The following is a 16,597-nucleotide window of genomic DNA, read 5'->3' on the forward strand; positions in this document are numbered from 1 at the left end:
TGTGCAGTGCGTATTTAGGAGCCCATGCCAAGAATCCAAAATGGAGATGTGAGCAAAGATGCACAGAGATGATACAGAGTGCTGGGTTAATGGTTCCTGGAGGGAGGGGAACTATATTCCTCAGTGGTGTAGCCACTGGTAAGTGATCCTCAAGCAAGCAAATAACCACCCCCAATGCTTACACAAGAACTCTCATGAAATACAGCAGGACACACACACTCTCACACACTCCAGCACATATACTCATACACTCACACATACACACAAATATACACACTTTCACATACAAATACACATACACTCACACACACTCACATATGAACACACACATACACACACACACACACACACACACACACACACACACCAAGACATGAAGGTGGGAGGGAGATTTGTTGGAGGAAGGGCTTCAATTGGGGAGGAGACAAGGGAGGACAATGGGGCAATGTGACCAAAGTACATTTTGTGTGTGTGTGTGTGTGTGTGTGTGTGTGTGAGAGAGAGAGAGAGAGAGAGAGAGAGAGAGAGAGAGAGAGAGAGAGAGAGAGGAGAGAATTATGAAAGAATAATAAATGTTTCTTCAGGTCATGCTTTCTGAATTTGAAGGGCTTGCAGTCTAAACCAGTACTTCCCCACAGAGTCTCCCTCCAATGGCAGCACCACTTTATGCTACCCAGTATGAATGGCTATCGGACACTAAGAATTTATTTACTGTGACTGAAGAATGAAATTTTACATTTAATTTCATCTTAATTAATTTACATGTAAACAGGAAAAGACACTCAAGGGGCAAACAGCTCCAATGTATTGGATATAAGCAAGGCTTGGACTGTGTGCAATCTCTGCTTCTGAAGAACTTGGGAGGACAAAAAGTAGTGGACCTTAGGGAGGAGGTCCCAGAGGCTTCTTCTGCAGATTCCAGCAGAGTTATAGCAGGATCTGGCATTTTTATGGGAAATGAAACAAAACACAAAAGAAGTGACAACTTGTGTCCTGTTAGAAAAGATGAGAATAAAACTTAGCTAACAAATCCAGACATGCTGGGGTCTACATAAAGAAACTGTGCAGGCTTCTATCTAAGGTAACAGCCACGTCTGGGGCAACTTTCCAATCCTGTATCACAAGGACTCTCACTGCTTTATTCCATCGGCCTCTCCACTGAAGCCTGCAACACACTCATAGAATTTACTCTCCACAGTTAGCCAGTCTTGCTGAAAGGAAAAGCAAGGTATTGAGTTTGGTTCACACATCACTGGCAGCTAATTGTAAAGCTCTGAGCTCACCACACAGGAATAGGTCTAGGCTAGAATGGAATACAAATTCTAAGAGACTGTTCAAGAACATTCAGAATCACTTCCAAGTCCTAACGGTGGACATTACGGGGCTCGGTTACCAGCATCGTGATTAACTAACTTGTCGAAGAAGGGTCAGATTCTTCAAGGCCATTGTGTGATCGCATCTCAGCCCGTTGAGCGAGCGCACCAGCTTAACGAAACCAATAGGCACACATTTGGCATTACTGTCCAGGGTCCCTGCAACAAAATTTGCAAAGATGCATGTGATGACAAAATCAGAAGGTTCTGCTGCATCACTGATGCTGCCTGGAAGCTGTTCCTAGTGCACCTACAACAGAGTTCAGGACCTGTCCTGTTCAGAAAAGCCCTCACTGTACTTCACCGAATCTGTTATAGCCATGCTTAGCTCTACAGACTACCTGTCCAGTGAAGCTTCCCAGCATTTGTTCCACTCTGTTTGCTGGGGATTCCTGCAAGATTTGCCTAACAGTGAGCTCAATTCAAATCCACCTCCCCTCCCCCAGCTAACTGGGACCAAGTGAGAAGAGTCTTGTTTACCAACCTGGCGGCAACAATGTCAATGAACTTATATCCAATGCATGCCAAAATTGCCTCCTTCAAAACTGAATATGACTAAGACCTAACCTCTCTTGGGAGGCTAGACCTCCTACTTTTAGTGTTGGGAATCTGAGGAGATGGATAATCACAGAAGACTCACAACTGGAAAATTACTAAACAGTTACCGAGAGTACACAATGAGTAAAAGCAGCTACCTAGAACAAGAAAGAACAAAGAGTTGCATGCATGGTGCTTCCCCCAAAAGGCACTGGTGTGTGGGAAAGACACAAATTTCAATTTGGTGTAACTGTAATTATTTTTTCCACTTACTGAACATTAAAGACATTACTGAACATTAAAGGGATAGAAAGAATATGACTGCAACACATTTTTCTGGTCTGTGTCCGAAGGTCTTCAATAGACCTCATTTGCATCTCAGCAGACAAAGAAGATGTGACAGGATTCTAGTGGAGGATCGGGCCTGGAGAGGAAGCTTGGTTGGTAGAGTGCTTGCCTAGGGCTAGTGTAAGTGAAGCTCTCAGTTTGATCTCCAGTGTGGCATAAACTGGCTGTGACGGGCACACCTGTACTTCCAGCACTCAGTTGTAGAGGCGAGAAGGTCAGAAGGTCAAGGTCATTTTTCGCTATGTAATGGGTTCAAGGCCAACCTGAATATCATTCTTTTTCCAGGAAATAAAAAGGACTAAGTATAAGAACACTGGCACTTGGTAGCCTTAATTATCTATCTGACTCCCTTGTTCTGAACTCTGTGTGGCAGAGAAAGGTGGTGGCTATGGATACTGACCAGCACGTGGGTGTCAGAGGCCAGCTTAGTAAGTGTTCTTGTTAATTAGGGTGGTAGATTCTACTGCTGAATTTAATCTCTTTAAAAACATATATGCAGCTTTTGACATAAATTTATATGAGCATTATTGTACAGTTAGACTTTAGAGTTCAACCTTTATACCCTTTCTCCCTTTTTACTTAGCTGCCCTTCATTGTCCCCATCCACTCTGATTACAATAATGCTCACAGCATTAACCAGCTAGCTTAATTCCTAATTGCCTTCTAATACGTGTGCTCCCATGTCTGGTGGCACTAAGTGTACATACATAATATCTTAACTTTCCTTTATTTTTTTTTAACACAAAAGTGTTTATTTACATTGAGACAGAGTCACATATATCTCAGGCTGGCCTCAAACTCACTATATAGCTAAGGATGACCTTGAACTTCTGATTCTCCTGCCTCTATCTCTCAAATGCTGACATTACAGGTAGGCACCATGGTTCCTGGGTTTTATTCAGTGCAGGGGATTGAACTTGTGGTCTTTGGGCACGGTAAGCAAGTAATCTCTGAACTGAGCTACATACCTAGTTCTCCCAAACACATTCTACATACCTGGCTTATCTCAAGATTTTACAAAAATCTTCCATATCCACCGGATTCTAATCCATTTTAACAACTACCAAACATTGCATACTAATGATCTAATAATGTTCATATGTATTCATTTCACTTTGTCAATTTTACCATAAGAAAAACAAATTTAACTTCATTGGACAATATTGCTAGCCTCGAGTTGCTAGCTGAAGGGTTGAGATGGTGGGTTTTTAAAAGGATGATGCTAGCTGACTTTGTTTCTATTGTTACAAGTGGCTCATGGGATTCCCCCATACACACACTGGGAAAGTAGGTGGGGGGAACTTCAGATGTCCTTGAAGGTCCTTTACAGTTTGTTCTAAACTCCTCTGCCTCTGTGGCCAGCACCTACTGGCCCTTATGCTGCTGTAGTGATGTGGGACTCCTCATTATTGACGACTTGGGAGCCAGCATCCTGCGGGAGTCTCTGGATCTGTGACCTGCAGTTGGTACAAAGAGTCCTCAGTGTGGGCTTTGCTGGGATGATCTAAAGAGGGAGACTTGCTTTGATCTGTCTGTGTCCCTTGACACCAGGGATCTAAATGAGAACTGGACCAACCGTGAGGCTGAGTACTAAGTTCCAAGCTTCTGCAAACTGCACCGCATTTTACCTTAATATAAACAAAGGAGCTTTGCACATACTCCTAGCAGCTCCAGTGTTTGGGTACATTTTACTAAAGAATTTAAAAAACTAAAGGTAAACACTTGATTGTTTTATTGGCTAAAGAGAAAATGGCTTCACAATAGCTATCCTTTTGGAAAGTTGTCTGCATCTACTCATATTGCACCTTCTGAACCAGGCACAGAGAGCTGCTGTTTTTCCTAAATCTTCAAGTCTTCAAGCACACCATTCATCTAGACAGAATAATAGCGATAGCTAATCCTTAGCAAACCAGGTAGCCAGCTTCAATCCTTTCACTTCATGTGCACATTCTCATTTATCTTCAGGTCCCTTCCCATCTCTGGTTAATTCTTTATTTAGCAAACGGACAATGTCCTTCAAGGTCAGGCAACCAGAAGGCAGTGCAGTCTGTCTGCAGAACTTAGATTCTTAACACAACACAACAATGCCTTCCTATTCATCATCCGTAGAGGTAAGTGTTGACAAACCCATATAAATATCAACTAAACAAAGACACACACAGTTCACACCACATTTTATTTCTTCTGTGTGATATGGTGTAGACACAGATTTGGTTCCAATCCCAGTTCTGCCTGCAGACCCTCAGCGGCAAGTTCCTGTGGCCTTTCTGATGAATCACACTGCGGGTTCTTCCTTGCACCAAATCCGGAGGACCAGAGAAGGCTGCCACCACTAGCACTGTGTGAATAGTAGAGTAAAAACACCCTTTCCTTTCCCGCCTCGCTTCCTTTTGGGGAGAAGGAGGGCAGGGACTTGGCTTAGCATGGCTGTCCTCTGGGTACTCTCGGCCTGAGTTCCAGCTGCCTTTTGAGTCTTGGCACAAACACCAGCTTCAGAGCTATAGCCAGACAGTTCTTTTTCCACTAGGCTGCCCCAGCCGGGTGGTGGACACGGTCTTCGCAAATAGCTATTTATTTGCTTATCTGCAAGGAAGGAGGGGAGAGGGGCAAGTGATAGAGGACAAAATCAATTACTATTTTTCATCTTTGACAAAGTAATTAAGGCCATAGCGACTGGCTAATTCCGACCGAATGGCTGCGCACTGATGGATGCGGATTTACAGCCTCCTTGGCTGCGGTGCGCACCGGCCCAGATTATCACTCTGAACAGGCGGCAGAAGAGGCAGGGGGGTAGAGGCTTATGTGGGGTGGGTGACAGACTTTTCACCCCACCCATTTCTTCTTTTTAATTAATTAATTAACTTTATTTAGTTCTGCAGCCCCATCCTTTGACCCTCACGGGCGCTGACATGCAACTGGACTCCAGATGATGCGCCCCAGTGCCAGGTCCCTGCTTCACAGTGGGGGCCCAGGGGAAAAAGGGCGGTGTTGCTTTTTTGGTCACTATCCTGACAGAGCAACTCTTCTAGGTGTCTGGTCTCTGAACAGTCCCTCTACTCTATCTGCAGCCCCTCCTTTCTGGAATCTTGCGGCTGGAGGTGGGGGCCTTTGTGGAGCGGTTCTTACTCATCACCCTCCTCTGCAGGACCTGATTAGCCCCGTGCTAACCCAAATGCGCACTTGACCAGGCGACACGTCAGGTCTGGAGACTGAGCGGGGGCATCGGGCATCACTCACGGTCGGTCAGCAACGAGGCGGGGGTGGAGGGGTAGCGGGAAGTAGTCCTGCACGACTCGGCCACCTCAGTGCACCCCTCCTTACTGGCCAGGTTCTTTTGCACACTCCACCGACTCCCGCGTCAAGTTTGGCAGGGGCTGCTCGAATGCAAATGTGGAGACTGGCCGCAAGCTTTGAAGTCGTGACTATTTGCTTTCAAAGTGGCCTGAGGACCTCAGAGCCAGACCTGAATCTTAACTAGGGGCGGGTCTCACAACTCCATTGAGGCCAAGGCTGCCCTCGACATATCTCCACTCCCGGATTTTGCTTTTTCTTGGGATTTCGGGACATTACAGGAATGCTAACCTTACTGGCTTTCAGAACCTTTTTCAGTCAGAGTACCCCAGGGTCCCACTCACGCCCCCTTATTCCCCCTTATTCTTCCTCTGAGTCCTTTCCCATTTCTCAGATGCCTAGAGTGGGTAACTGGTGCTGGCAACGAGCTGTGGAGGAGCTAGTAACTTCTTTGACATTCAAAATAGACCCTGACCTTAGCTTTCACAGCATTAACATTGGAATAATTTCTGAAAGGCTGTTGGCAAACTAAAACGCGATAATTTCGTGGAAGCGTTGCAGATGACCCAATAGTGAAAGCTCAGTAAATGTTAATAAAAGGCTATCTGGAACTCGAAAGACACTGGGAGGACAAGGATCTTCTGGCTACCTACTCACCCCACCCCCCACCCCGCCATCCCCAATCCCAAATAATGCAGACCCGGAATCCAGGTGGCTATCCTGGGAGAGCCGGGCTCACAGACACATCTACCACTCTTGGTGTCTTGGAAGGGTGAGGGAGGAGACTCGAGTGGAGCCGCAATGCCCCCGGCGTCCTCCGCAATCTGCCACCACAGCCTGCGCCCTCGGCCGCCACGGCTTTGTCCTGGCTCCGCAGGGAGACGGCCCAGTCGAGTGCGACGGCGTGGACCCGGAGGCGGTGGGCCCTGCTGCGCGTAGTGCAGCTCTTTCCAAGCTTCCCGTTCCAGAGGCTAGGCTGTCAAGACAAGTGAGAGGGGAGGCATATTGCTACGAATCCCCTTCTAGTTTCCAAATGTCATCTTTGCAAAGGGCTTTCCCCTTTTGTGATTGTCGCTGCTGCCTTGTACCCCAGGTAAAGTCCATAGTCCACCAGGCCACTCTAGATGCACGCGCCCATCCTAGGGTTGGCAGTCTTCTTATGGTTTCCCAGAGAGCCAGCCCTGTCCCGGGTTGCTGGGGATCCAGTTTCAGGTAAAACTGCACTCTCCGATCAGGCCTGATTTTAAAGGATTTTTTGTTTTGGAAGACTATGGAGAAAGGGTGTGTTTTATATGGCTGGAGGACTAAGTCAGTATTTAAAAATAAATATTAAAAAATCCAGAAGAGCCTAAAAAGTACAACGAGAAACAGGATTAGCAGAGACAAAACAGGAATGAGAAAAGTGCATTTAATAGTTTAAACGAAAACCCGGGGTCTTTCCTAGATTGGCTTTCTGGAAAGGTTGGGATGTAGGGATCCAGACACCACACACTGACCAGCCAGGTGCGGCCTCACCAAATCCAGGACCCTCGCCTGGAACAGGCATGGAAGACCTAGCTGGATACCCGAGACAGGCCTGCTAATATTTGGGTGAGTGATCTTTTAGAAGCTGACAAAGATTCAGGGAGAGTGCAAGCGAATTTGATGGGAGAGGGAGACTGGTTTGACCCCCCTCTCTCACTTCAGTCCAATCCGTTTGCTTGGCGGCTGCGCCTTGCCTTGGAGTCTTGGGCGCAGTGGGACGTGTCTCTCCCATGTTTCCCTTAATTAGGAGGTGGCAAACTTTTCTTGTTCCCTCCCACCGGCTTTGGTTTAGTAATCAGACCCACATGAGTCACGCCAAACACGCAGCCCCCTCCTACCCGAGTGACAACAAGACAGCGTACTCCAGGCTGTTGTCCCTTTAAAATCCGAATCCAAAGGGGTAATGATTTATCAAACGTGTATTATCAGGAAGATGTCAAACGAAGGGCACCTTGCTTCCCACTGACGCAAACCCGGCCTTTCCTGGGGAGATATAGAAAGCGCCTCTTGTTCCAGGGCCAAACCAAGACAAGTAGCCGGTTTTACTCTACAGTTCAATCTGTTGTCCGCATCAGACATGGTGAGTGCTTGCTTTTATTCTCTAAAAAAGAAAGGTAGATGTGGGGATAAGAATGGCAGACTCGTTTGGGGTATTTCTTTTTGGAAATATCTGTGCAATAGGCGAGAGGTAGAGAACCATTTTCGAAGGCTTGGGTTCAGGTATACGTACTTGGAGCTTTGCCTGAGGGCAGAGGTTTTCCCTCGTCCGTCGCGCTTCTCACAAGGGATCCCAGGCACTGTCCGTGGTGCTGAAAGCCAAGATTCCTGCACCAGCGAGTCGCTCTGGGTCTTAGAGGCAATTGAGACTGCCAACTGGAGTTCAGGTATTGGGTTGGGTGCACGTAAACTCAGTCTGCGCGTTTGTGAAGCGGGTTAGAGCAGAGGCTTTCAGCTGAGGAGAAGGTACTTTGATTAGTTTTACCGTGAAGTAATTATTTATGCTATCTTGGAACTCTGAAAGGTAACACTGGCATGCGGAAGTCAAAGGGAAACCCACTGCTGGCAAGTCTTTACGTTTAAAATTCAATAAGGAGAAAGCTAATGAAAATTTTTGGTGAGTTTTGGTTCTCAGTCAAGAGTAGGGAGGGAAAGAATATTATATTCCGGGGAATGGACAGCAAACTAAAGATAAAAAATTGGCAAGATCCGTATACGTTGTAGGGTCTGGAATCAAGTGTTGAGAATGTAAGCGTCAAAGCCAGCTACCATGTTTTCTCCATCTAGTTTATTGTTTTAGTGAGGGGCTGTTTGTTGGTGGTAATATTTTGATTTAAAAAATAACGTTTATCCTTGACTTTGCTACTTGGGCTACCAAGGTAGGTTGGGGTGCTAGAGTTTGAATTTACCCGTGTGGCTTCCAGGCTTGGCCTACCCCAGAGCATGTTTTGCGATCACAGCTTGTCTATGGGGGAAAAGAAAGGCAATGTGCATTGTTGAATGACAAAGGAAATGGGGCGGAAAATTAAAGAATCTTTCCACAATGGTGAAGGGGATGTGGTACCCACAGCTTTGATTTGAAATCCACAGAGGGCAGGGAGCTCCTGGCAGTAGGGTTATTCCTATATTGCCCACCTCTTTCCCCCTGCCAAAACCCACTCGTGCTTCTGTCCTCAGTTCTTCCTCCACCGGGGAGAAAATATTAGCTTCTTAATGTCCCAGGGTTACTGACGGGTGTGGCGAGTGGAGAAACACCGAGTCCGTTTGCTACTCTGTCTATTTGTGCCTGGACCTGGAATTGCGTGCATCGGCGTATGCAGATCCATATATTTTATTTTTAATGCTGCCGTGACTTTTTGTTTGTTTGTTTTGCACGAGCTTGACATTGTGTTTGCAGGATTGCAGTGCTCCCAAGGAAATGAATAAACAACCAGCCAACATCTTGGAGGCAGCGGTGCCGGGCCATCGGGATAGCCCTCGCGCACCTAGGACCAGCCCTGAGCAGGATCTTCCTGCGGAGGCCCCCGGGGCCGCTGTCCAGCCGCCACGTGTGCCCAGGTCGGCTTCCACCGGCGCCCAAACTTTCCAGTCTGCGGATGCGAGAGCCTGCGAGGCCCAGCAGCTCGGAGTAGGGTTTTGTAAACTCAGCAGCCCCCGGGCACAAGCGACCTCCGCAGCCCTCCGGGACTTAAGCGAAGGGCACAGCGCACAGGCCAATCCCCCTTCCGGGGCCGCTGGGGCTGGCAACGCTCTGCACTGCAAGATTCCAGCTCTGCGGGGCCCGGAGGAGGACGCGAACGTGAGTGTGGGCAAGGGCACACTGGAGCACAACAATACCCCAGCCGTGGGCTGGGTGAATATGAGCCAGAGCACGGTGGTGTTGGGTACCGATGGCATCGCGTCGGTGCTCCCGGGCAGCGTGGCCACCACTACCATACCGGTAAGCAGGTCACAAGCGGCCCCCGCTGCCTGCTGTTCAACAACCGCGCGAAGGGAGCTGGGCCCTGGCGGGTGCACGTATGCTGATGTTGAAACGGGTTGGCAATGCCAGGTGGTGGATGCTGGAGGCAGCTTGGGGCTTCGGAAGCTCGCACTGCTGGGGGCGGGGGTGGGGGTCAGGTTCTCAGTTAAGGTTTGGGGTGTGTGTGCAGCGATTGTTCCAGCAAGGTTCGGACTTGCCCTTCCCAGCCTCAGCGGTAGAACCGGTGCAGATCCGTTAAATAAAAGCAGAGAGATTCTGCGTCTTGCAACAGACGCGAGTCCCTATCCTATCCTTATCCATGTTTGAGTCTTTTTCGGTTCTTTAAAAATAAAAACTCCAATGGTATGGGAGGGGGATGTAGTTTATTCTAAGGGCTTTCCCCACGTGAGTCAACATTACTACCCGAGAACTCTTCATGAGGTGCTGCAGAAGTTAAGCATCAGGCTCTCTTAGCCTGGGCCCTTCTAAAACTCGGTATTTTTTTTTTTTTTTTTTTTTAATTCTCCTAACATAGGCCCTCTCACTTGTATACGGTTCAGTTCCGGCCCTTCCCATTTGGGTATCCCCTTAACTGGAGATAGGAAAAAAAAGAAAGAAAGAAAGAAAGAAAGAAAGAAAGAAAGAAAGAAAGAAAAGAAAGAAAACACGTACAGAGTGAATCCTGATCTCTGGACCAGGGATAAAGACACACTTTCCTCCTTAAAGGCTTTTGTTCCATTTCACCCCAGTGATTTCTCTTCCTTCTCTGAACCCCCCCCCCCCCCCCCCCCCCGTGTTTCAGGGACTCTATCTTTTCCTTTTCCTTGGCCTGTCTTTCCTCTAGCTCCCCTTTAGTCTGGCAGTCATGAGCTAGGTGTGTGGCCAGAGTTCGCAGGCTGAGGGTGGGCCAGAGAGAGCATCACCGTGTGCAATGTAGGGTTTATAGACCTTTCTGTCTCTAATCATCTGTAGCCCCACCCCCACTCACATAGTAGGAACTCAGCCACCCAATCATCAGGGTAACTAGAAATAACCTTGCATTTGCATGTTTCTTTGCTTTGGAATTTCTTTCTAGAACACTGTTCTGCATATATCAGATGCTTTTAATGGCACGTGCCCCAACAGTGGAGTAGAAAATATGTTTCACACACCTCCCTTTACCTCTGCACTGCGACAAAAAAAAAAAAAAAAAAAAAAAAAAAAAAAAAAAAAAAAAAAAAAAAAAAAAAAAAAAGCTGGGACTCCCTTACCCTGTCTGCTGTGTTGGGGGTGGGGCTAGGGGTGGAGCCGGTGTGTGTGGGAGGAACAGCAATGGGGTTGAGTAGGGCTGCCAGGACGAGAGTGCCAAGGTTTCAGCCCCTTCTGACAATCACTCTGTCCTTCTCCAGACCCTAGGCCATCTTCTCTCTTGACCATCATTGCTTTATCTTCCATGAGCTGGAGAACCACGTGAAGCACTCCATGATGTCATTTGCTAGGTGAAGGGTGACTAGGGAGTAGGGGGTAGGGTATCCCAATGTCTGGGTGTCAGGGACACAGTTCACACAAGGTGCCTTCCCCATTCATTTTTCTGAGGCTTTCTAGAATCAAGTCCATGTGCTCTTGGAGACACAAGCCTGGAGATTCACAGACTATGCAAGTTGGCAGATGCCCCAGAGAGAATTATTCAGTACCCCCCCCCCCCTATTGTCCAGATGTGAACAGAGGCTGAGCCCAAGCAGTGCACAGGGAGTTGTTCTGCTTAGTAGCAAGATCTAGATCAGAAGTAATGGTTTTGGCTGTCCTGCCCCCCCCCCCCCCACACACATTAGTCTTCTCCTAGTCCTTCTCTTGTGTCAGCTCCAATTCTCCATCCTGCCTATTTCCCATGCTCCAGGGTTGAAGGATGCACCTTTTAAAATTAGCTGACTGGGCAGGTTTTACCTGCAAGTTTTGACAGAGAAATGTGAGGTGGGGGCTCTGGCTGGCTTGAAGCATTACAACTCTTATTTCTGCCACACATTTTGAAGAAAGGCCTGAAGGGGGAATGTGCAGGGTGGGGTATTGTGGGGTTGGAGAAGGAACTGGTTTGGAACCTGCTTGCTGGGAACTTTAGGCATGATACTGGGAGTCTGCTTGCTAAATGAACTCCTGGCGGACAGGTTGGGTATGAAGGGACTGATGTGCTTGGGGAAGGCTGCTTGCTGGTGTGCCCTGACTGTAGGATTTAGGAAACCGGGTCAGAGGTCTGATTAAAGTGGATATTTAGAATAAAATTTGGGGACCTGCTTGCTGAAACACTCAGTGCAGGGGTGAGGGGTAAGGGCTCTGCTCGTAGATGCATCCTTCAGACTTGGGATCTTGCTTGCCGATGCATCCTATGTGGGGAAGTTGGGGATCTGCTTGCGGGGGAAGGACCCTCAGCTGTTGTGGGGAGGGCTAAATGGCGCCTGCTGAGGACCTACCTGGGTCTGCTATCCGACAATGTGCTTTTCGCCCTCAGGAGGACGAGCAAGGGGATGAGAATAAGGCCCGAGGGAACTGGTCCAGCAAACTGGACTTCATCCTGTCCATGGTGGGGTACGCAGTGGGGCTGGGCAATGTTTGGAGGTTTCCCTACCTGGCCTTCCAGAACGGGGGAGGTATGGCTTTTCAGCTCTTTCCGCCTGCGGAGGGGGCGGGCACTGGAGGGGTGGGGCGGGCGCATCCAAAGACCTTAGACAGAGGTTGGGAGGGAAGATTGGGCAACCTGGTCCTCTGCAGGCCGGACTGCAGTAGCAAATGGAACCCGCTGGATTTCAGAGTGGACATGGGCTCAGGTGAGGTGTAGGCCTCACTCACTAGGCATCTCTACTAGCCCAGACTGGGGACTGGGTTCCCAGCCAAGTGTACACGGAAACAGGCATGTTCGAATTCAAGTTAAACACCGATTAGTCAGGAAGTGAGTACTCCCTTGCAAGAAATGCACTTTAGAGCCCGACGCCCTGCGATCCTGAAGGTCAAATTATGTCTGGCTTAAGATTGTAACTGGGAAATCCGAGCCTTGAGCCTCCTCGTTTGGAGACTGCGAGAAAGAACAACCTTGGTGGAATGCAGGGTGCAAGAATTCAGCGTGAAAGAGAGCAGTGGGGATCTTGGGGTGTACCTACTTACTGGGTAATCTTTCAGGAGTACCTCACCCTAACATCCCTTTTCTTGGGAAGAGTCGGGAGATATTTTGTTTTTAGTTAAATCATTTACCAGAGATGAATCTCCTTCCGTGTCCTCACTGTGTGAAAGATGCTGCCTTTGAAAGAAGAGTGGGGATACCAAGGAACGTGGGTTAGAACCCACTGGATCTTGGATGTACCTACCAGGAAGGGACCCTATAAAGTCAGGATCCCTTGGCTTGCCACCAGAGGTCCAGGCAAGGGGCCGGAGCCGCTACTCACCCCAGACTAGCTGATAAGGATCCTCTAGGAATTTACATCTCTATTGGACTCAAAGTACAAGGAATGCTCCCCTCGCCCAGTCCTCTCTCTCCAGGTTTTAGATCCGCTCCAGTAGGTATTTGGTGCCGAGAGTAGAACCCATGCTGCAGCAGGGGACAGTTATGGTGTAAAATAGAAAACACACTCCACCCCGCCTGCCCTTGCAGTTCTGAATAAGACACGTTGACAAGTACTAATGCAGACTACAGAGTGTTCGAATTCAGGGGTGCCCCTGAAACTGATAGGATGCACCGCCCCGACTGTTTCCGTTCTTCCCCCAGCAGGCCTGAGTGCAGGGATGTGGTGCTGTTCTTGGGACTGCAGGGATGGGGGGAGGGGGTTTGCGCGTGAGATGGAGCAAAGGGAGGAATTCCAGAAGAGCTCTTTTACCACCCTTGTTTCATGCGGCCCTGAAGATTATAAGGGGACTGAGAAGAAAAGCAAAGGCTTTGTCCGCAGTGCGGCTCAGGCAGGCTCAGGCACCTCACAGCCCGCAGCATGTGAGGGGAGCTTCCTCACACAATAAACATTTTTTATTCTTTTAAATTTCTATCCAGAGAGAATAGAGAAGGAGCCCAAGCCTACACCCCAGGAGTTCCTGGCCTCTATTGGGACCTTCCTGACTGGAGGCTTTGGCAGGAAAACGACCTTCTGCCAGACAGACCTGGAAGAAGTCAGGGAAAGGGGTGGGGATGAGGGAATAGCTTCCTGAGCTGAGCACAGCCGTCCAGATTCTGTTATCTCTAGTGCCCAAATTGACCCAGAGGGTATTTCCTGGTAATTCTCTCCAGGCCTGAAAATTCTTGCAGAGAAAGAATTCTCCAGAACCCAGCAAGACCGCAGGTACTAGGTACTACAGCCTCCTCCAGGCCTCTGAGGAACCGAGTTAAAGGGGATAAACTTCTGAGAGCTCACAGTCTAGAGACAGCCGAATAAATATTCTGAAGAGAAGGGTGCTTGGGGCAAGGGACTGTGGGAAGACTTCTCCCCCCAGGAGGGCTGGCATCTGAGGACTCAGTTCTGAGTGGAGAAGAAAGCTGTGTGAAGATGCTGCTGCCTGTGGGTGATGATATGGGTGGGCACTTTGCCTGAGCAAGAGGGTATCCGTTGTCTGAAGGCAGAGCAGGCCAAGCTCTGGTGAGGTGAAGGTTTGTGGTTTCCTCAAATCCAGCTTAGCTGAGTGTATGAGGCCCTTAAAGGGCCTAGGTATTAGTGGGGCTCCACCAAATCTGCCTCCAGTGAGAGGCATGGATTTGTGAAACAGTAGAAGGGTTTAATTTGGGAGTCTGGTTGAGAATTAAATCATTTAATTAACTCAAGACCATTAGCACACAACTTCTGTCTGGTGGGAAACTGAGGCAAGTACTGTATCTCCATGTATAGCTTTATGATTTTGGAAGAAGGCCCTAAACTGCCCTGTGGGCACCTTCTGTTGAGCTGGGACATTAAAAGCTTCTTCAGTTTATTTTTAAGGAGACCAGGCCCAGCCCAGAGGGTTAAGTTGGGCCAGAGCCCTGCTTATGTCTCCTGACTCCTCCTTCCTTCCCGCTTTCTTTCCAAGGTGCTTTCCTCATCCCTTACTTGATGATGCTGGCACTGGCTGGCTTACCTATCTTCTTCCTAGAGGTGTCCCTGGGCCAGTTTGCCAGCCAGGGTCCTGTGTCTGTGTGGAAGGCCATCCCAGCTCTGCAGGGTGAGTCCAGTTCTCCTCTTTGCCTCCTGGCTTTGCCCTCCTTATCACCTTCGAGACTTAAGGAGGGACACAGACTCCCTCTCACCGTCCCTTCATTGTTTCTGCCCGTGTGGGGTCCTTGGCAGATTGTCACCATTTCCCTGGGAGAGCGCGTCTGTATCTACCTGTGTGGAGCGGAGCAGTCTCTGAGGGTGCGATTCTTGCATGGGGTTTGGCAGGACACCAACACAGGCCCTTCCCCTTTGCAGGCTGTGGCATCGCGATGCTCATCATCTCTGTCCTCATAGCCATATACTACAACGTCATCATCTGCTACACGCTCTTCTACCTGTTTGCCTCTTTTGTGTCTGTGCTGCCCTGGGGATCCTGCAACAACCCGTGGAACACACCGGAGTGCAAAGATAAAACCAAACTTTTACTAGGTAAGTTTGGACGTGCTTTAGCTGTACGTGCTTGTTTACTCAACGGATACTCCGTGAGCACTTAATAGACAGGCCAGGCCCCTGGGCGCACAAAGGTGAAGTCAAACATCCAAACATACTTAATTCTAACATTTAAAAAAAAGCCCACGCCTAAAGGATGGGAGTCAGAAAAGTCTTCTTTCCTCGCGGAGAGCTGGTGTGTTTGTTAAATGTCCAGGCTCACATTCCTGTGTGGAATACGTATTTTACTTGAGTGGGTGGAGCCAGGAAATTTGCATTGTTACCAAGCAACCTATGTTTTGCTTTGTTCCATTGAATATTTGTCCATCTAGCTGTGATCTGGGAGAGAGTTAGGAACCCTCTCTGACTTTTTTTTTTTTCTTTTTCCAAGAGATGCTGGGATTCTCATTGGCAGAGTTATCAATAATAATGCCACAAGTCATAGACTCCAGGATCCCCACACATGTGACCCCCGAGCTCTGACTGCAGACTTTACCCCAGACTCTGTTAGAAATATGTGTAGTATGAGGACCAAGGAGAGGGTTGCCTGCTGTGGGGAGAAAGGAAAATTGGTGCTGGGTGTTTGAAATCCACTGAGTCCAGGAGTCGTGGGATATATTTTCAGTGTATTGGGTAGAAGGAAAGGAATGGATTCCAGAAGACCCAGGACACAGAAATAATGACTACATTCTGTAATCTACCTTCTTATGCTTACCAGAGGAAAGACATGGGGGTATAATAGCAGCTGTGAATGTGTAAAAATCCACGAGTGTGTGTGTGTGTGTGTGTGTGTGTGTGTTTCGGCTAGTGTCAGTCTCTGTTGGAAACTATGGTTATTTAATGGGTACCGGTAAGCAAGAGATTTCTCCCAGGTTTTCTGTGGAAGGTGGGTTTCTACTAAGGCCAGTTGCACATAATCTGTGATTTATTCTAAAATTCACCTCCCAAACCAGTTCTTTCCCCTACAGAGCCCACACCTTGCAGAACTTTGGCATTATTTGCCCCCATGGGTGTGTTAACAGCATTAAATGAGTTCTTCCCTGTGGTATTAGTTACTTTCTGCTGCTACAACAAAACACCATGACCAAAGGTGACTTTTGGAAGAATGAGTTTATTTTTCTTATGACAAATAGGAGTTCACTGTGAGAGAAGAGTCAGTAGGCATGGTCAAAGAAGCAGGAAGCTGAGGGATCACATCAGGAAACAGAGAACACACTAGAAGTGGGGTGTCTTAGTCAGTGCTCTATTGCTGTGAAGAGACACCATGGCAACTCTTAGTAAAGAAAGCATTTAATTGGGGCTTGCTTATAGATTCAGAGGTTTTGTCCATTATCATCAGGGTGGCGAGCATGGCAGTGTGCAGTTAGACAGCTGGAGAAGTAGCTGAGAGTTCTATATCCAAATCCTGCGTTTGGGTAGAAGGGAAGTATCTCTACTGTTGCTCTCTCTCTCTTTTCTTGTTTTTTTTTTTTTTTGTTTTTGTTTTTCAAGACAGCATTTCT

General features: G+C 48.2%; 1 protein-coding gene across 1 annotated transcript in view; it reads left to right on the top strand.

The window, feature by feature from the left end:
• Positions 1-7,370: 7,370 nt before the first annotated feature.
• The window catches only part of Slc6a5 (solute carrier family 6 member 5), a 52,491-nt gene continuing 43,264 nt past the window's right edge, over positions 7,371-16,597 (top strand). The window contains exons 1-5 of the mRNA XM_034511741.2: positions 7,371-7,653; positions 8,968-9,510; positions 12,014-12,152; positions 14,542-14,673; positions 14,922-15,095. Of these exons, the coding sequence (XP_034367632.1) occupies positions 7,651-7,653; positions 8,968-9,510; positions 12,014-12,152; positions 14,542-14,673; positions 14,922-15,095 (991 nt within the window). The 5' untranslated portion in view covers positions 7,371-7,650. The remainder of the gene's footprint in view (positions 7,654-8,967; positions 9,511-12,013; positions 12,153-14,541; positions 14,674-14,921; positions 15,096-16,597) is intronic.

This window comes from Arvicanthis niloticus, chromosome 1, assembly GCF_011762505.2.
Source record: "Arvicanthis niloticus isolate mArvNil1 chromosome 1, mArvNil1.pat.X, whole genome shotgun sequence".
NCBI classification, from domain to species: Eukaryota; Metazoa; Chordata; class Mammalia; order Rodentia; family Muridae; genus Arvicanthis; species Arvicanthis niloticus.